This window comes from Balaenoptera acutorostrata, chromosome 9 (assembly GCF_949987535.1).
Source record: "Balaenoptera acutorostrata chromosome 9, mBalAcu1.1, whole genome shotgun sequence".
Classification (NCBI taxonomy): Eukaryota; Metazoa; Chordata; class Mammalia; order Artiodactyla; family Balaenopteridae; genus Balaenoptera; species Balaenoptera acutorostrata.
Window position 1 is genome coordinate 95,607,992 of NC_080072.1, and position 21,396 is coordinate 95,629,387.

Here is a 21,396-nt window from a genome sequence, read left to right on the forward strand (position 1 = left end):
AAAAAGGAGACCGCGAAACTCACTTTGAATAGGAGTTTCAGACAGTCCAAAGAGCTAAACCACAGAGTGACAACCGCGGTGGTTCCTCCAATGTTTAACGGAGGGCAGGAAGGGGTACTCGAGTGCCCAGAGTGGAACAGACGGTGACTACCCAGGTGACACACGGTCAGTGGGTACTCTCTGGGGCAGGAAGGATGATGCATTTAGGAACATGGCCCACGTGGACATGTTAAAGGGTGTGTATTTTCCTTCACGTAGACTAAGATGAAATTAAGGCAAGAAGAAGATCCAAAGCCGGGATACTTACCGTTTCGTCAACCGTGGCTCAGCACAAGCTATCCACGTGTTCTCTAAGAGCCAGGCTGCCATTTTCCCCCTAGCATTTTGCTTTGCATGGTGATGCTTAAAAAAGAATTCTGCAAAATATCTGATCTACTGTTAAATGCTTGGATGTTAAAGACTTTTCTGAGGTCCTTAAGAGTCGACTTGAGAACACAGTATCTAATGTCTGTCAAGTTCCCAAATAAAGGAATAATTCCATTCCAAGGAGTTAAAGGGATCTTTTAGGCTTCTTGTTATACATACCAGAAAGACAGTGTACATTCAGGACATCTGCAATGGCAATGAAGGTACCATACCTGCGATGATGGTAAGGATGGTGGTGGTGGTGGTGGTGGTGGTGGTGGTGGTTGTTGTGAGAGGAGGGATAGTTGTGGGGGGATCTGGATAAAGAAAAAAAGGAGAATCAAACCCACAATGCTGAGCACAGCGGTGATCAGTAACGACACAACAAAGGCGTGAAGACACTGACATGTTGTTTGATGACTTCTCCCTTTAAAATCCAAAGACTCCCCACCACCCACCCCTCGGCCCTGCAAAGATTTATGTCTTATAATCATATCCCAAGGCCTTATTCAGAAAAGCTAAGAAAAGAAGAAAAGAGATTTGGGGGCTTCCCTGGTGGCGCAGTGGTTAAGAATCCGCCTGCCAATGCAGGGGACACGGGTTCGAGCCCCGGTCCGGGAAGATCCCACATGCCGCGGAGCAACTAAGCCCGAGCGCCACAACTACTGAGCCTGCGCTCTAGAGCCCGCGAGCCACAACTACTGAGCCTGCGTGCTGCAACTACTGAGCCCACACACGTAGAGCCCGTGCTCCGCAGCGAGAAGCCACCGCAATGAGAAGCCCGCGCACCACAACGAAGAGTAGCCCCTGCTCGCCGCAACTAGAGAAAAGCCTACGCATAGCAACGAAGACCCAACGCAGCCATAAATAAATAAAATAAATTTCAAAAATTAAAAAAAAAAAAGAAAAGAGATTTGTATCAATGAAGTGAACTAGGGATGAGGAGATGAGAAGTAGAGAAGGGAGGAAAAATCAAAACATATGACACGCACCCCCCCCCCCATCCTATTTCAAAAGGTGAGGTTAGACCAACTCAGCCTCTGAGAGGGTCCGAAGGTTGTCATTTCGTTTTATACTTTCACCGGTGGGAGAAAAGAGGAGATGGCGCTGATCTATCTAAAGGGCTCCTATCGGCCAAGGGAAAGTGTGCGCCTGCCTCTTGCTCTCTGACAGTTAACTTCATTATTCTCCATCAATACATCCCAGCAGGAAGTAAAACTACTTCTATACTTGTAATAAATACACAGAAGAGAGAATGTCACCACTAAATATCAAGTTCCAGGCATGTGAGATTTTACTGAGATTTTATTTTTTAAAAGTCAGTAAATTTTACAACTTATAAATATTAATCAGTTTGTTGCCTTTGCTCAAGCCTGACCTACGTGGGTGACAATGACAAAACTGAAGAACGTTTCCATCTTGTAAACAAAAGAATTAAATACAAACAAGGCTTAACCCTCCAAGCCAGGAATCTGATAGGGAATCCTCTGTCAGGTGTCTGATATACTGTATATTCTTCTATCATCTCCAAAATCATTTGGGGGAAAAGGGAAGGCAAATATGAAAGAGAAAAAAAATATTCTCAGCCCAACTGATCAAACTGAATGTGTTAAATTGTCAGCAAGACTTTGACCTAATCAATCATTCTGCTATAATAGAGCGTAAGACGATTTGAAGGCTTTTGATTTTAAATTTTATCTAATGCCCGTCAACTTTTTCTCCCTGACACATCTGTTGTCCTTTTATCTACAAGTGAGCTCTCAGACTGTCTAATTAATACATCCTAACTTTAATTATATACTGTGTCTTTATTGGGTTTGGTGGAACTTCCTGGAAGTTTACGAAAACATTATCCTGGCGTTTGGTTATGAGGTCTGCTTAAAAGATTCCTACCGTTGATCAATAATCAGTTTTAATTTTCCTCACAAACTTCTCTCACACGTACACAAATGTACGAATTTGACAGGGAAGAATCAAGAGCAAACCTGTCTGTTTTAGGGGAGACTCTGTTCATTGAAGTTGGGGATGCCAGCAGTTTAAACGACTATTGAAAGCAGCCTCACACATGAGTGCAAAAAAAGAATCCATAAAAAAAAAAATCTCATTTTCTTCCAAGAAGTAGAAATGATTCATAATTTCAAACTACCTTGTTAGAAGAAGAACGGACAGTACACGTCCAGTCTTGCTTTTTGGAGTACTTTCTTATGGAGGCCACAGGTGGGGAAGCATTTTGTGACCTGGGAGACCACTGCATGCACCTACATCCTGCGGCAGGTGCAGGTACAGGTGCAGGCAGGGACGCAGGTGAGCGAGGGGCACCGGTCCCTGAAGACAACCTGCTCTCTCCACGCCCCAATTCAGCTGTACCCAGAGATGTGCCTTCTCTGTTCTGATTCAATGACAATATTTATCACTGAAAAGGAACATCTGTAGCTGGTATGCTATAATGCTATTTCTGTCTCTGTTTCTAAAAGTATTGGCACAAAATGTGCGATGTCCACAATACAATCAAAGTGCACCTGAAGGTGATTTGAAATTACGATTACCAACAGGAGTGGAACAGAGACTAACTAACGAGGGCAGAGACTTCAGAAAAAAGGTCACTAGTTCCTTTCATTTTGTGAAAATCACACACTTTCAATTATTTTCATCACTACTGGGGTAACTTGTCCTTCACATGTGGCTCAAGTGACCTAAATGAATTAGATTCCGTTACCAGGTGATGCTTAGATCATTTCTAGCGATAAGAGCAATGTGAGGTCACTATTTAATACAGAGTTGGAGCTAATAAGCTATGTTTGACACATAGAGGCTAAAAGAACAAAACCAACTGGGGCTCAGGCGCTAACCAGATAGATTCGCCAAGTATAGAAGTTACTTCTAGAGAATTAAACATTTTAAAAGCATGTTAACTCTGAGTTCATAAAGAACTTTGAAAGCTACTGTAGTAGGACAATAAATTGACTTTGAAAAGAAAACCTACTCACCATCTTCTCAAACTGCTAGAATATTTTATTACTGGACAAGCAACACCTCAGGTGAGTATTCTAGCCTGTCATCCCAAACATTACTGCTAGTACAGGTTACGGGAGGGAGGTAGCATATTGTGGATCTAGCAAATTCCTAGACCAGGCGAAGTGCACCATCTTGGGTTGGGGAGATAGTTGGATGTAGATGCGCTTGCCTACATGGGCAGGTGTCTGTTTCCTGGCTTTCAAATAATGCATTCTGGCCCAGCGAGTTCATTCCCAAATGACAATCTTGCATTGGAGGGAACTGTTCTACCGGGAGGCAGAGAGAGTAAGAGAAACTACAAAGAAAGACACACATTTCACTGTAGACTTTGGAGTCAAAGTATCGTGGCTCTGAAACATATTTAGTAACCGTGTGAACTTGGGCAACTTAGGTGACCTTTCTAAGCTTCCTTTTATCACCTGTAAAATGGCATGATGATGGCGCTTACCTCGTCATGTTATCGTGGAGATCAGAGGTGATCGTGCATGTAAAACTGTCACCCTAGTGCATGGAACGAAGTGAGCAAGCCCCCAATAAATGCTAGCCAGAGCTAGGATCCAAAATTATTCAAATCTATTTATCAAATCCACAAAACGTTTCTCATCTTGAGATGTCGGAACAGTGGGTACAATAAGTCAAAATTGTTTTTCCAGATAACTGAGTCTTCTGAATCAAGGAAGCACATAATAGACTGGTGGAAATTTGTCTCTGCTTTTCATAATCTGCCGTTTTTAAAAAGAGCTGAATGAAAGTCTGTAAACCTGGATAACAGCAAGGTTGGGGCCTCGCATGAGGCTCAAACCCTGATGCTGAGCATGGGAGGGATGTAGAAGCAAAAGGGGGATGGCTGGAAACGGGGCACTCGGCACCTCCTTGCACCTACACGGAGAGCCATTCCCTTCACTCTGATCTCCTTAACTACTGGGGAGAATTAATGCGATTATGTATAGACCACAGACAACATGGGTAGTGTGCAAAGAAATCACACCTCAGAAGTCTATACATAAAGTGATTAGATGTGAGCCTTTAACTTTGCATTATGCTAAGGAAAACAAAACTCAGGTACAGGCTAAAGATTATATTTTAATATCCATGTAGATATGAGGTAAAGCATGCTTCTATTTCATCAGAGAGACTGCTACTCCTATTTTCTTCATAAGGAAAGTGGCCAGGTTCTAAGACGTTATGGTGTAAATATCCCATATGTGGATTTACATGTGTATATGTGTATATTCACATACACTTACACTTGGATTATTTACATGGCTCACATGAAGAGAGAAATGCACACACATGTTCATATATTTACAAGATACTGAAATTGTCATGCCTATGGTTACTCATTCTGTGTCATGTCAGCTCACGACTATTTTTCCTGGTGTAAAAGTAACCGAGAGAGTCAACTGGACAGAAGAGACTCAATTCGTCATCATAAGACTAGATAGGCAGTGCACTCCTCAACTAAACAGAGAATATTCACCAGACACAAGATTGACCATGAGCTATAAATGGGAAATAAGTTTAAAATGGCTGGTACAAGTAGGTGCACAATAAATATTTGTTGACTAGAAAGTGAGATTCATAATCATATGCTTTAATAATCCTGCAAAAAGATATTAAGAAAACAGACAAATTAGAAAAAAAGCACTTGTGTCTAAAGCAGTAGCTATAGGTGGTTAACAGAGCTACCAAGGACCTTCTATTTTTTTTTCCAAGTTATTTACTGGCTTGCGACATATGGAATGTAATAGCTTCATGCTGAAAATAGGATAGTTCTGTTCATCAAAGCAGGAGAAAGGCTAGCCCAGGTATCATCGGAAAATACCGCTGGGAATAGACTTTTTGAGTTGAAAAGCCATTAATTGGTAAGGTTGAATTTCGCAGTCATTATTTCTAACATAATCTCCATAGCGTGCGCCTGAGGACAGAGCTTTCCTACTCAGCATGACCAGAGCCTGTGATCTAGAGGGAAGCCCCCATGATTAGAAGGGGAGAAGAAAAGTTGCTGTCCTCCTAGTAGTAGCACTGGGGTCCACCTTGGGCCAGGCTTCTTTTAATTCTTGAAGGAAACAAACTGGTTTTTTGGTTTTCAACTTGACCAAAAGCTCTAGGAGTGAATCACAAGCAGCAGCTACATAATAAATGAGTCAAATGGAAGAGGGCTTCGTCTTCTCACGTACCGTATACATACAGCATATAATCCGAATGAGCTTTGCCCACTATGTTCGAAGCCTCACAGCGGTATGTACCGTTATCTGTTTTGTTTAGGTTATTGATGAACAGGTTGGGCCCCGACAGTACGGCGTGTTGAGGCATTTCATCATCGACTCTCACCCAAGTTACCATCACAGGCCTGCAGAGGGAATGGGAGAGAGACAGGTTGCATTATGATCTCCCACCAAGATGTCTGCATCAAACCTCTCACCCACACAGTAAATGAATCCCATGCAGGATGACACAATTAAAGAGGACCTATTTTAAGTTCAGAGAATTACAGCTGTGAAGGCTTCACAAATCTGTTTGGAATATAATTTAAAAAAAAATATTATCAGGTGTTGAAAAACTTTCAACAGACCACAAGCAGGAGTCTCATCATTTCCAATTCATCTTCAACAAATCAGCAAATAAACCAATGTGCCCTATTTTTATGCCCTGCTGTGTGCTTTCACACCAATTCAGACAGGACAGAGCTCACTCATTGTTAATCATCTCATTAATTAGGGGGAAAAAAATCAAATCCTGGGCTAGTGATACATACATTAATCTCATGGTCACTAACACGCCGAGATAGTGGCATAGAAAGTTGTGATATTTAAGTGGATTTCGAGTTTCGCAGAAAGGAATGGACTTTTACAACTGAATAGTGCTTTCTTTGGACTCTGCTGTTTGAAAAAAAATGACCTCTTCTCATTCTGGAAAGATGTAATCACTTCCTGTCCCCTTACCCCCTACCCATAACACACCCTCCAGCAACCCAAGACCCCACCGCACCTTCCGAGGCCCCAAGCCACCTTATCTATGTGCTCTTTGGCAAAATGCCTGTCTTCCCTGGCTCTCCAAGGCCCTCGCGCTGCTCCCGTTCCCCTGTGTGTGCCCCTGCAGGCCCCCAGCTCGAGGGACAGGCTCCCAGATCAATGGCTGCGGAGTGACAGCACCTCCACGTGAACTCCTGGGGTCCTACGGCACTTGCTCATCAGAGGGGAGTTTGTTTCCGTGATTTAAAGACCACATTTGTATCCATCAGGAAAAAGCAAATTTCACAAGATGCTCCAGGGCCCAAATTGCACACACAGTCTTTTTCAAACTCACTGAATTTATAATCCTTCAAGGCAGCCCCTATAAAATCGAGGCCACATCTAGGGCTGGGCCTGAAAGCTGCCATTTCCAAGGCAGGGCCACAGAGATTCGGGCACAGAAGCAGCTTCCTTTCATTTCCTGAACTACCTCTAGGAGCGGCATCAGAACCTAAGACCCGTGCTTCATATGAATGGGCACTCAAGACAGCCCTGTCAAGTAGCATTCCGGTTTTCCAATGGGATGTGAAGTCACAATTTTTCTTTAATGACACATGGGTTTGTTATCACAACCCAGTAAATTATTTAAAAATGAGCCCTGCATCCGTTCTCCTTGCAGGCAATGGCGAACGGCTCTGCCTGGCAATCAGACCTATTGTCCCGCTGCTTGACAGCTGAAACCATCAGTGGGGGTAAATGCTGAGAACATTCACAGCATTTAATGGCAAGTTAAATTACCATTTTTATTGTATGCAATTTCTTGAGAAAATAAATAGGTGATATGCTAGAAGGGCTAGCAGTCAAGTAACCCGTGCTTTGCTCAGACAACCGTGGACCCGGGCCGATTTGAGAGGAACAAGCAAATACCCTCTCGGGCATCAATGTCCCGAAGGAAGCATACAATTTACTGTCCCCGTGGCACATTCGACTGAACACAGTACCTTCTTCAGGGGAAAAAAAATATAGAAACAAAATATAGGTTAGCAAGCCATAGTCTGTAAATGTAGTTAATGTGGCTGGTACTTTTAAGTGGCAAGAGGCCTGAGAGAATTAATTTTTTTTGCCACTGGATTGTTTTGGAAGGAAGGCAATTTGCTACCTGGGGCCTAATTCAAACAGTTTATGCAAAGAAAGCGCTGAATCTTTTGCAGTGTTCAAAGCAGAAGAAGACTGCTCTGGTAAAGCTGGAAGTACTTAAAACCAAGTAACTTCGAAACACCCAAGGAAAAGCAAAGCAGAAGCAAGACCACCTCCTCCTTCCTAAAGGCCATCTTTACAACTCCAAACGGTGAGTAGAGAGAGAAGCAAATCCTCGGCCCTGGAGAAGGACACACAAAATAGGGAGGGCTGACGTGGGAAAAGAGACCATTGCAGCTAGGCTCCCGCCGGCTCTCTGTTCTCTCAGAGATCATCGCTTAGCTGTCATGGGGAGAATTCTTTCCAAAGACTTGGGGGAAGCTTTGTGAAAATGCTCTGAGGTCCTTGTATGAATATGCTAGTTAGCAAAACTCTGAGGGGGGAAAAAATCATAGCGAGGGGACAGCAGAGGGAGCTCAATGCTGTTTTTTGTTGGGGACCAGTAAGAATCTGAGTGAACCCAATCACTAGGTTGACCTGTTGTTCCATGTGAAACGGATTGTTTTTTTTCCCTCAGAAACAGTTAAAAACAATCTTCACTCTATTAGAAAGATGAAAGGATTCTTCTTCCTCCCCAAACGAAACGGAATAATAGCTAAAGTGGTACCACCACATTGGCTTTTGCTTTATTAGTGATAATACATGTAGTTTCTCTAATTCACTTTCATTAATTTAGCAGGGGCAAGTGCAGTAGCTTTTTTTACACTTTTCAATAAAATAAGAGTGTAAGTCTTTTCCCTTATGCAGTATGTATACATATTCCTTGAGAACAAGTCCCAAACCATTCCTTACTAATAAAAATATTTCTAGTAGTCACTTTTCCTTGAGGGAAGAAGCAAAATGAAAAGTAAGGCAAATTCATTTGCCTACAGCTGGCCCTAAACACAGCAGCTTAATTTAAGTCTGAAAACCATCTTTCCAACAGCTTAGTTAGACATTAACACAGAAGGTAGCAGATATATCATTAGATTGTGGGCACACTAAAAAGTTATTAGGATTATTTTATGTGGGTGAGAGAAAATAGTTCTGACAATCATGTTGATGATGATAAAAGAGAATTAGCTGAGATTTCAATCTTAGCTGGCATTTCATTTTTCTCCCAATCCTCACCCTTAAGAACCACAGATATTTATTCCCCTTTTCACTGAATATTCTTTCAGTTCCTGAAAAATCTTCCATCCTTTACAGCAGGAGACAGGTGACAGGCCAATGAGTTGTGAATGCACGTCTGTGTGTTGTGACATTTACTGCTCATGACCCTCTGCCAACCTTGGCCTTCAGAACTTACTGGGGCTTCCCGATGGCTTCACATGTTAACTCAAGCGCGTCCCCTTCCCGGGTTAGGCCTTGTAGAGGATAAGTCATCTGAATATGCACTTGAGGCTTATCTGTGTGACAACAACACAAAGTACAATGTTTAGCAAATGATATCATCAGGCAGAACCAGACTTGCATGCTGTCACAAACCCCATACTACCAGCACTCACGTGCTTCCCATCCTCGTGCCTTCAGTAAAATCCTTCTAATTAGTAAGTAATCCTGGCATTTGCTCAAATTAAATTGACTAATAACTCTAAGGAGTGAACCACGAACAGATAAGAGATTCATAAGCCAACCAGCCACATCAAACATTTCCTGTGAAATACATTTTGTTACATTTAAGTTTATCTCCAGACTCACTCAAGCTAAAGGAAACTCATTTGCCTTCATGCTGAGGTGAAGCCACAGATATCTGTGGTGCTCAGAATTGATACATTTTATCATAGATCATATATTACTATGCGACAATATGTTGTGACACTGCATATTAATAAGGTTGCTACTTCTATGCTCTTGTTTTCAAATGGGAAAGGCAAAACTTCTGAATTCCACTCAAATGTCTCTAAGAATAAAGAACTGGGAGGTTCTGGTGGCCCCTAATGAAACTCTATGATGGCTCAACGTAAACATATCAGAAGGAAGGAAACTGACAGTTACCGAGTCTACTATGGTAGGAACCATCCTTGGTGGCGGAAAAAGCCCAGTTTTAGGGACGAGAACATTGGTACCTAGAGAATGATGTAGGTTGTCCAAGGTCATAGAGATAACATAATGAGAGACAGCCCCATGAAGTGTATGTTTGGAGGGATTATTGATTCAAACCCACGTTTCCCAATGGCAATCCATAATTAAAGCCAAGTATACTGAGTATAGTTTCCTAACACAGTCAAGTATTTAGGTATTCCTAAGTGAGGTATTCCTAAGTGTAAGTGAATACTTTAGTGATGTAGGTATTCTTACCTCCACTAGCTATTTAAAAACTGTGTTTGTGAGTTTGTGGGGCTGTGGGAATGAGAGAGGAACGCTAGGAGGTACAGGGAATGGGGAGGCGTTGGAATTAACTTAGATACACACACAAATACATTTACAAATAAAACCTGAATGGAACTGGGAGGGTTTTTTTTTCCCTTTGCTGAACTAATAAGCTATTAATCCCTACATCATTTTTCTCATTTAATTTCATGACTTTGTAAATGTATATTTTTGGAAATGTACCCAAGAGGTAATAAATGTGAGAGGGCAAAACATCAGTTGGCTGAAAGGTCAAAACAATTGCCCTAACTTTACTTTCTCGGACAATCACACCACCCAAACAACAGCCCCTTGGCCTTTTACAAGCAGTGGTTCGCTCATTATCATTCACCCTATGGTATCAGGGAGCAAAGAGAAATATGGCAGGGCTCAAACATCTCTACCTGTACACAGCCAAACAAGCTGCACGAGGTCCTCTCTAGGGATGGCTGTTTTCTGGATGTGTTTTTACAGTCGTGTTACTAGCCCTGGATCTTTCTGTCTCTGAAAACCACGTGGCATTCAAAACCTTTTAAGAGAGGCTTCTTGTACATCGGTGGGCACTGCACGCTGAATTGGTAATGCTTTCTGAGGAGCTAAGTCACTTGCCAGAGAACGTAAGTGAACTGGGACCGAAAGCTCCAGCTGACCCCTGAAAGTAACACGATTCTATTCTTAGACTTGTTGGCAAAGGCCATGTTTAAGAGGAAAATGGCGTAGAGGTCTCCAGATACTGATAGCTGGGTGGGGAAGCTAATCATTAAAGAAAGGCAAAAATACTCAAAAAGGATAAACAGGATGACCTTAAATGAACACTGGCTGCTGGGCAAGTGTCCTGGGTGCCCACCTTTGAGAGCTATAGACAATACTGTAGGCTAAATACAACCATTGGGTGACATATGTGGGTCTATTATTTTTGGTGGTATAATACACTTGCACACAGAGCTAGTTGGTAAAGTTTATTAAAAAAACAACCCACAAGATACCAAGAAAAAAAAAAAATGGTAGAAGGTTATGCCACTGAAAACACAGACAACAAAATACCGGCTCCCTTACAGTTCATGCTCAGAAACAGCAGCACTTCCGGAGTTCCTGGTTAGGGAACCTCTGTCATCCTTATCCGGGAACCATTTTGAGGAAAGCTAAATTTAAAGCCCCAAATTTGGGCTGAAATGTAACATTTTCTTATAGGTTAATCTCTGATCCACAGAAGGTCTACATTTTCCATGCACTGCTGACTTTGGCCCATTAATTAAGGAGAAGCAGAATGCTTGCTGGCCAATGTGGAAGGCTCTTTTGTCCTTTTTTCTCCTTTGTGTAATTTACAAGCAAACAGAGAGAGTATATTTTTCAGCACGGTGCACTAAGGGTTTTTACACGCTCAACTTCCATTAATAATAAAGACGGTGTTGAAAATCCATCCACCCTGCCTTTTCAGTACCACTGAGTTTGTTTTAGTTAAATGCTTTTTATGTTCCTAATGGCTGTTTGCCAGTTGTCAATTACTCACATAAATTAGGAATAACAAGCTAAGTAAGGCCTTGCTATACCTGGAATTTACGTTTAAAAAAATCATATACTAAGCCACAGGAAATACACCTTCAATTTTGATAACTGATTTTCCCAATTTACTCTCTAGGTTTCTGGAGAAACATCTACCATCTACTTATGGGTACAGCTGCCACAGTTACCTTAATAGGTCACTGGAAAGGTAAATATTAATCTTGCTTGTATTATACAGAAAAATGTCCTCCTCTGTTGACACGTGCAGTATTTATAGGCATATTATTCGACTGTGGGCAGAGCTATCTTCACGCCCAGCCTAGGAGCCAAATAGAGGGTCTGTGTGCCAAGATCCATCTCTGGGTGAAGGAAACTTAAAAAACAAATTCAATTCCCCCTCCTTTGCCCTGAAAGAGGAACTTGAGCCTTCCCAACAGGTGGAATAGAAACCCTGGGACTCCACTGGCACCTCTAGAACCCAGGGCTGCTAAATCTTCCCAGGATGATCCTGACCACAATCCGATTATGTCAAAATACTGAACAATCCAGGTGGCTGATTGCATAGCCCAGAAGCTCATCATTTATATATTTTAATTATGTTCATAAATCAAACGTTATAACCCGCCGAATCTTTTCTGAAACAGAACCAGACTCCAAGATTTATTTTTAAGTAATGAGGTAAGGCCCAGAACATTTTCTGGGTGATCATTTTACGCCTCGGTTGGTGTTGGAAGGCACAAGGCTAAAAGCCAGATGACACTTTCTGCCCAAGTGCAATAACTGTCTAGAAATGTACTGCAGAATGGCTTAATGTCACTATAAAATGGAACTGCTATATAAAAATAAGAAAAATAGTTAGGTCTGCGCAGTCATGGAACATTACAGCTACAGAGATGGTACCACCAACAGCCAATCAATTGGGTCGAGGGATCTGAGGTTTTCATAATACACTGTAATTGTTTAAAAACCCCATAAAAGACATTTAGCAAGACTACTACAGCAGACAAAATTCGTCCATTGGTCAAAGTCGCACAGAGGGTTAAATACCAGGAGGCTTTAGGTCACACTACAGTAGCAGCCAATTAAAAAAATCATATTAGAAAGACATTCTGATTTGATGAGACTTTCTTTAAATGGACTTTGCTCTCTCTATAAAGGGAAAATATATATATATAAAAGGAAACTCTTAAAAGAGGTTAGAATGGCTTGCTGGCAGATTACAATTGATTTCATGCCAGTCTGACCTTGCACCATATTCTATGATCTTTTCAGAAGATCAAACTCAAGACTCTGGAACGTGTATTTCACTTTCCTATGTAAATGAAAAGTCACAGTCTCCTTCCCTCTAGATTACCGCACTAACATATCAGGTCTTTAAAATTTCTTAGTTAAAAAAAGTACACTGCGGTTTCCTTTTGCCTGGGATATTATCCTCCCCATGTACGAGAGAGGAGCATTGCTGAGATAAGAGGGAAGGCGCCCTGACACCGCGGCAGGAGGAGACCTGTTAGCCCAGGGGCTCCTGACGCTTTCCCTGCCTGAGATTTTCTAAATCAGGGGACGTGGGCCTCAAATGTTCATTGATGGGCTGACTGCAAGCAGGTCCAGGACCCCAAGTGCAAATCTGTTCCTGCAGGCTCTTCGCGTCCCTTACTTAGATTTCATCCAACATTCTGAAACACCTGTTAGAGTGAGACTGGATGCCTGTCGACCAAGTGTTCATTGTTTCGGGCCCACTAGGGAGAACTCAAGGGCAGTGTGGGCCCAGATGGATCAGAATGGCTGCGAGGACGGTTTGGGTCAGTGCCTGTGCATTCAGGTGGGGAAGCACTGACAGAAGGGCCTTTGTCAATCATGGGGGATTACGGCAGTTTGGAGAAGCACGACAATGCCGAGATGCACCTGAGATTTGGTGAGTATTAGGGGCTGCTTGAGCTCAAAGCAAGAATCAACCCCTATAACACGGCCGCCTAAGCTGCTGGGAGAGCCCGGCTTTGCTCTGAAGGAGGGCGATGTATCACGAGGTCATTGGGGCTGGTGAGAGAACACAGTCACAGCGAGCTCTCAGAGGACTTAAAGAGAACATCTTGCAAAAGGTTTGCTTCCCATTGTCACAATACGTTCACGAATAATTTTTACTGCCATTTATTTTGTTTGTTTGCAAGGTGAAGGACCGCCTGCTGTTACATCTGTTGTATGAATCGGAGCACTTAAACTGTTCTTCTTGAGGAGGGCTGAGCTATGATGAGTGGGGTGAGTCAAACCTGGGGGGACGGATGTGGGACCGAAGAGCATATGCCACATTACGCAGTAAAATGCAGTTTCCTCTTGTTGCAACTTGTGAGTAGTTCTGTGGATATTGAGATTACTGTTTACCCAACAGAATCAAATTTTATTCTGTGATGTTGTGGCAGAGAGTAGTTTCCAGTGCCTTTGAAGTGGGGTGCACACTCACCCACACAGCACTCTTCCATATCTTTGAGAAATCTTCAGAATTAGAAAGTGAACACTGGGTGAGAAAATTCTCATAGCAAGATTTTCTGCACAAGAACGTTAGCTCTGTAACAAGAAAAGGTTTTTTTTGTATCCCTGGTGCCTAGAACAGTGTCAGTGCCTGGCACATAGTAGGCGTTCAATACGTATTTACCAAGTGAATGAATGAATGAGAAAGTGGGGAAACATTGGGGCATGGACTTCTAGCTCTGCTACCGGTTAAACAAAAACAAAACAAAAATAAGCAGACTGTGAATCCCTCTAAGCCCTGTTATAAGATAGACAAGGCACATGAAAATTTTCAAGTGTTTATTTGAGCATCCATTTGAACAGGGCAGCCCAAACTGAAAGTGCTCCAATAGGAGCTGGGGGAAAGGTTTTAATAGAAAAGACACGGAAGTAAAGCAAGTGAATTATTTGATTGGCTAGAGCTTGAGCAGTTGCCTAATTTGGGAAGCCTGGTTAGCTATTTGTGATTGGCTGGGCTTGAGTTTCATTGCCTTGGAGGGCATTGGCTTTGGTTTAGGTTTTGGTTTGCCTACATAAGCTACCAAGGTATCAGAGTCACCTTATTAGATTGGTCTAATGGCCTCCTTGTTTAATCACTTTAACAGCCCTCATTGCAAAATACAATTCTATTTTTCTTTTAGAAGGTCAATCCAGATCCCAAAATTTGAGGTTCAACCCGCGTGTCTGATTTACATACTTCCACTTCACTACACATTTATTTAGCATTTTGGGTATATTTCAAGGTGGTATCTTAAATGAAATCATAAAGAATGTTGTTGAACCATTCTTTTTATTTATTTTTTGTTAACCACCTTAAGTATAGGAAGTTTTATTTGGTTGTCCAACATTTTTAAAAACATATTTTTTTAAAATTGAAGTATAGTTAATTTACAATGTTGTGTTGGTTTCAAGTGTACAGCAAAGGGATTCAGGTTTATATATATATATATATTTTTTTTTTTTTTTCAGATTCTTTTCCATTATAGGTTATTATCAATACAAGATGTTGAGTATAGTTCCCTGTGCTATACAGTAGGTCCTTGTTGTTTACCTATTTTACATGTAGTCGTGTGTATATGTTAATCCCAAACTCCTGATTAATCCCCCACTTCCCCCAGCGATCCCCCTTGGACCATTCTTTTTAGATTTTGAGATGTTAGCTTTACAACCATTTAACCTTCCACAGAATCAAAATCTGACCTTGAGTTAAAAACCATTAAGAGCGCACATTAGAAGAACTGTTTCACTACATAGTATTCAATGTCCACAGCCACAGAGACACACCTTTTCCAAATACATTAGGTCAGACAGTGAGATGTGGGAAGAGGCCTCTTTCTACAGGGTGTGCCTTCAGAAGGCAGGGATGATGGCAAAGGCTTTCTTCCTTAAGAGTCATGTCATTCAAGTCTTGCTCATAATGGAGTTGGCCCAATATTTACTCTTTGTTTTTTGAGTATTAGTGACTCAGTCTCCCGCCCCCTTTGGCACTGCAGAATGCCTCGCTAACACTCTATAGAGTTAATGGCATCAGGAACTTGGACCCGCTTCTACTGTGTGTTAACACAAAAAAAATGATAGGTTAGAACATGAGTTTGAATCAGGGGGTCTCCACGCCTTGAATATTTTTCAGGAGGAATAATAAATACTGAAATAACTTCCCTGGAACTCAATTCATTGCTTTAAAAAAATAAAAGAAAGGGAGAGTGGGAGGAAGAGCATATTCTGTTAAAAAAAAGAGACCGGAGATCAGAGAGAAACAGGCCAAATATGAAAACGCCAGCTATTATGCTTTGAAGAATATAACCTGGGAGCAGAATCGATGGGGGAGAGGATGGGATATGGGAGCTGCCGTGGTAAACTGTGTGTTATCCTCCACTCCAAACAGGAAAGATTTTCCCATTTCCAGGTTTTTCTCCCTCCTTCACTGCAGGACACTATCGATACCAGAGAAACATTTATTTTGGCACAAAGAACAGGTTTTGATCATCTCCTCAATGCCCAATTTTCCCCCAATTGAGGGAATGAAAGAAAAAAAATCTAGCCTTCTGTGGACCCTCGATGAACAGGAATATGGATGTACAAAATACCTGGCTACATTGAGTCAATAAAACTCATTTTGAAAATGATGCCCACGAACATAATTAACTGGCAGATGATAATCAGAGCAGGGAAAGCGTTCAAACACCCATTTTTTTGAGTCTTTGGTTTCATTCTCCATTGCAAAACGTATCTCTTAAATTTTTTTTTTTTCAGATATGCACACACACAAAACCCTCACTAGATGAGGATTTTTGCAAAACATTTTAAAGAGCAAGGCTACGATGGGGGAAAGCAAAAGACACACAGCAGTAATTCCAGAGCTTCCGATTCACCTCGGTCCAGAGTAAGGCTTCCCCCCTTGCACAGCAATCTGAATTCCATACTGAGGGTCACACCTTTTCTTTGAATTCCCAGCTTATGTCGCTATGTGTTTCCACCTTGATGCTATTTAGACAGTTTTCTTTTAACGCGCAGACAGTGAACTGTTCTCCTTTAAAACAGGCTTTTATTTGACAAGAGTATGTTCGCTCAGATCTGAAGCTCCACTAACCGTGCTACAATTCTACCACATTCTGCTATAATCAACCCTGTTGTAAATTTGAGCAACGCTATATACACAGACATTGGAAAGAAAAAACTGCACAGAAAGAGTTTAGGGTCATATAGCTCAGAACATTAAAAAGCAAAACTGTTCTCTGCCTAACATCTAAGGAAAGAGAGCTTTGAATTCCAGGTCGCGAGCACAATTACTTTCTGTTTTAAACATTTAACTGCGTGCTGCCGTATCCTTGCTGAGTCTCAGAATGAAAGCTAGAAAACTAAGAGCCCTACTGTATGTTCTTCCTTCCCAGCAACGGTCCTATGAGAAAACCTTATTAATGAGCTTGCAAACGAGCACCCAACAGGGAAATGCCACAAACAAGAGCAGCTAATGCCCCGGAAAATCAAATAACTGAACACTTGGCTGACTGTGGTGCCTTTCATATTTATAATAAAAAAAAGGGAGGGGGGACTTTAATTCACTAATTCTGAGAGGTCAACACCTTGCTGAACAAAACAACTCACTTATTTATGTTCAGAAATCTCCAGATGATAAATTACATTGACGTTAATCACTTCAATGCATACTACACAATTAATATCTGTACTCACCAAAAACTTAAGGATTATTTAAAGTATGACAGCATACACATCTGGCTGATTTTTCACATAATTGGGCACCACAATTTCTGCTGGTACCACATACAAGTGTCTTAACAAACAAACGCTGCAAAATTCTGTGTTCAATTAATTAGGACTTAAATCCACACCACAAAAGGGATTCCAAGTTGGAGCTCAAGCCTTGTCTTGTAGACAATATGGTGGCTCTCCGTGTCAAGGGGAGTGTGCAACCCTTCCCTTCATTTTATCCCTCCTCCTTGCTCCTGTCAATTTTAAAGTAAGATATTTAGTGGCATACAACGTAGGTTTTCATTTCCTTTTTAAAAAATAGTGTTTTCTAAAAGGACATAATTTATACAGCATTCAAATCCATTATCTGTCATCTTACTCTGCTCTTATCCTGATTAATATCCATCCATCTTAGATGAGGTAGAGAGAGGTTTCCAAAAAACTTCATGTAGCAAAATGGGCCAAGGTTGAACTGAGTATACTTAACACCAATCCTATCAGGTTAGATTTGCCTTGAAGGTAGTCTCATTTCCCCAGAGTACAGTAATTCTTAATCTGAGGTCCATGGACCAGCTCAGGATGTCCTGGTGATAAACTAATGTTTATCACTGATAGTATAAGAAATCTTTTTAGGTGGCAAAGGAAAGGACATTAAAAAATAATAGTTGTATATTTATCTTAAAGTTTACTAGATAGAATATACATAGCAAATAAAACTCATAATTTTACAGGTGTTTTTACACAGGTCTTGGTTAGGTTAAAGCAGTAAAATGACTTAAAAATTCTAAATGTGATACGAACACAGATGACCTGTGGATTTGGTAAAACTTGTGAAAGTGGCCCTTGAATACCTAAAATTAGGAAAACTGTAAATACACTCCTTATACTGGAAGTAAAATGTGGTGAATGTCATCGTTTCCAGCTCTAAGGCTGTCAAAGGATTTTTAAAGGGGTCAACGATCCCCAAAAGTTTAAGAACTGCTGAGTCCAGAGTTTGGGCCAATTAAAAAATAATGGTCTTGGGCCTCCCTGGTGGTGCACTGGTTGAGAATCTGCCTGCCAATGCAGGGGACACGGGTTCGAGCCCTGGTCTGGGAAGATCCCACATGCCGCGGAGCAACTGGGCCCGTGAGCCACAATTACTGAGCCTGCGCGTCTGGAGCCTGTGCTCTGCAACAAGAGAGGCCGCGACAGTGAGAGGCCCGTGCACCGCGATGAAGAGTGGCCCCCACCTGCCGCAACTAGAGAAAGCCCTCGCACAGAAACGAAGACCCAACACAGCCATAAATAAATAAATAAATAAATAAAACTTAAAAAAAAAAAAAGGTCTAATGTTACTCCTCACAGAGTATCCAAAATAATTCACCATCCACGCAGACTGGCTACTGAATCTCATGCATTCAAGTATCTCTTCTTTTTTCATGGCCATCAGGAATGTATATATGTGTATAACCGAGTCACTTTGCTGTACAGCAGAGACTGGCACAACACTGTAAATCAACTATACTTCAAAAAAAAAAAGAGAGAGACATGGTGTGGCTTGTCTGCAGAGAGGGGCCTCCTATGGGAGGAATGGAGCTGAATCCCCAACACCACTGGCCAAGGTCTGAGAAAGTTCTAGCGCCCAATGACCGAGTGCCTTGAGCACCTGAGACATGAGGCTTTTTGTTGTCCATAGCTGCTGGTGTGCAAGGAGAGTAAAGCTGGTAGGTAATGAAGTAGAGAATTCCGATGTGTCTGAAGATGCTACGTAAGGAACTCCTGGCTGACTCTGCAAATTTTTCAGTAGTGTTCTAGAGAGGGAGGGTTGTGAACTGTCATGTGACTTTCTTGAGCATGAAGCATCGTATTCCGATGCCAGATCAGACTCTAAACTCCATTCCGATTAACACAATGCTTTGTAATTCTTAACCTTCTTTTATGCAAAAAGACATTTTTCCTTATATCCATTCCAAGAAATGGAATATCAAAGGATAAAATGTTTGTGTGGCTTACGTTGGGTAAAAGAACAGAGTCTCCCATAAAAAGGTGCCATGTTACAGTTAAAAATGACCCAGGGACGCGCCTTCAATTCGGGGAAGGCATTAAAGTCACTTTCGGGCAGTTAAGGGCTAGCGGTACTTCGTAAGATTGAAGTCAGATGGATTCAGATATGCAGCTTTATTCCTTTTCTTAGAAGGACAAATCTCACTTGAATCTTCAAAAGAAAAGGCTTTATAAAGATCATTGGCAAGTCTTCCAAGGGGTAGGAGGTGTAGTGCTTGAAATATTTTGCATTTGGAAATGAGTATAATTTTGTAGGTGGGTGGGGGCTATATTCTCTTTAGAAGATACTCTGGGAAACTAAGAGTTTAGGGGTGGGAACTGGGTGAACAGCTACTCAGGTCTCACAAAGGAGCTAATGTATTATTAAAGCTAATGGGCCCCTACAAGGAAAGTTAATGGGTATTAAGTTTGCTTAAATGAATTACATATTAACAAAGTCACAAGAAATCTACTATCTACCAATTGAGATAATATCTGATCTTTTCTGTTTTCCCATTATAGGGACATTACACCACAATAGTTCTAGTGATATGAAAATTATAAGCATGATGCCCATAATGAAGCCACATAATGAAGTAGATGAAACGAATTAACAAGAAAAACTGGCATTATGTAATGTTAAATTGAGCCAAGCTCACAAAGTGGAATGGGATGGCCTCGTAGAAGCAACTTTTTGTAACTTTCTCCAGCCCCTGTTTTGCTCAGGCAACCTAAGCAGGTGATACAAATCATAGGGGGATTAATGATGCCCACCCCTGCCACCACCAAATACATACCTAATTCCTAACCTCTGGAACCTGTGACTGTGGCCTTATTTGGAAAAGGATTCTTTGCAGATGTAATTAAGTTAAGGATATTGAATTGAGACCATTCTGGGTTAGCCGGGTGGGCCCTAAGTCCAATGACAAGTGTCCTTATAAGAGACACACAGAGAAGAGAAGAAGGCCAGGTCAAGATGGAGACAGAGAGTGGAGTGATGTGACCACAAGCCAAGGAACACCTGGAGCCACCAGCAGCCAGAAAAGGCAAGGAAGGATCCTCTCCCTAGAGCCTTCGGAGGGAATTTGGCCCTGTCGACACCTTGATTTCAGACTTCTGTCCCCTAGAACTGTGAGAGAATAAATGTCTGTTGTTTATTAAGCCATTCAATTTGTGGTAATCTGCTATGGCAGCCCTAGAAAATTAATAGAATAATTCACAGAGAGTAATGCTTTTCCTTTATCTGATGCCCAATCATTGACATCCAATCAAACTCTTGTAACATTTTCACTAGGCACACTCAAATGCCACCTGGAATTTTGCAGAGGTCAAGTTACAGAAGTCTTTTGATCAAAACTGAGAAGCTGGCTACTCAGCCACAACTTTGGTGCAAGGATAATTTTGTGCAGAAAACAGACATTTTTTCCACAAGTAGGAGAGCCCAGAGGAGAAGATGAGGAGAGCATCTTTAGTCCATAGGGCACAGTGAGGAGAAACCTCACTCACCATGAGCCAGCTTTTACTGATGAAGCCATCAAGACGGCAGCACTCATCCCAAAGAGTTCCACTTTTAAACTCATTGCTATCATTTAAGCTAAAATAGAAGAGAACTTGCAATCTAAAACAAGATGCCGATGTTCAGTGGGAATAAAATCCCTTCTATAAAAAAATTCAGCACTTATGATGGGGTTAATAAAGCCAGGGGCGGGGGGGGGGCGGCTGGAATTACCCTAGATTTTGAAGTTGGCATAGAAATGATTACAGTCAATATTCACAAAATTTAATTAATTAAGTCATGCGCTAGAGCAGATGGAATCATTTTCGAGTTTTACATTTGGGTTAAATGTAGTATTTTCAAAATCCTCACTGGCACTCTATAATATGGCAGTGTTTCAGTAAAATAATCCTTTGATTATTTTTCTACCAAGACAACAAGATAAAAATTCTACCTAAACTATATAAAAACATATGTATTCAATAAGTGGCTTCTGAAGTATTTTTAAAAAACTGCTACTCTATACCCTCAGGATAAAATACTTGGGTAATGTTATGGTTTGAGTGTTTGTGCCCCCCCACCCAAAAAAAATTTATACGTTGAAATGCTGATCCCCAATGTGATGGCATTAGGAGGTGGGGTCTTTGGGAGGTGGTTAGGTCAGGAGGGTGAAACCCTCATGCCTGGGATTAGTGCCCTTATAAAAGAGGCTGCAAAGAGATCTCTAGCCCCTTCCACCATGTAAGGACACAGTGAGAA

The 21,396-nt window shown here is 41.5% G+C and overlaps 1 protein-coding gene across 6 annotated transcripts in view; it reads right to left on the bottom strand.

Annotated features, from left to right (window-relative positions):
- CADM1 (cell adhesion molecule 1) overlaps nt 1–21,396 on the bottom strand; it is a 334,650-nt gene that overhangs the window by 33,780 nt on the left and 279,474 nt on the right. For 3 of the 6 annotated variants that reach the window (XM_007196546.3, XM_007196544.3, XM_007196543.2), the window contains exons 6-8: nt 8,860–8,959; nt 5,601–5,773; nt 639–722 (exon numbers count right to left, since the gene is read on the bottom strand). In XM_007196546.3, the coding sequence (XP_007196608.2) occupies nt 639–722; nt 5,601–5,773; nt 8,860–8,959 (357 nt within the window). The remainder of the gene's footprint in view (nt 1–638; nt 723–5,600; nt 5,774–8,859; nt 8,960–21,396) is intronic. The other 3 variants (XM_007196548.2, XM_007196547.2, XM_007196545.2) reach the window with 1 other exon arrangement.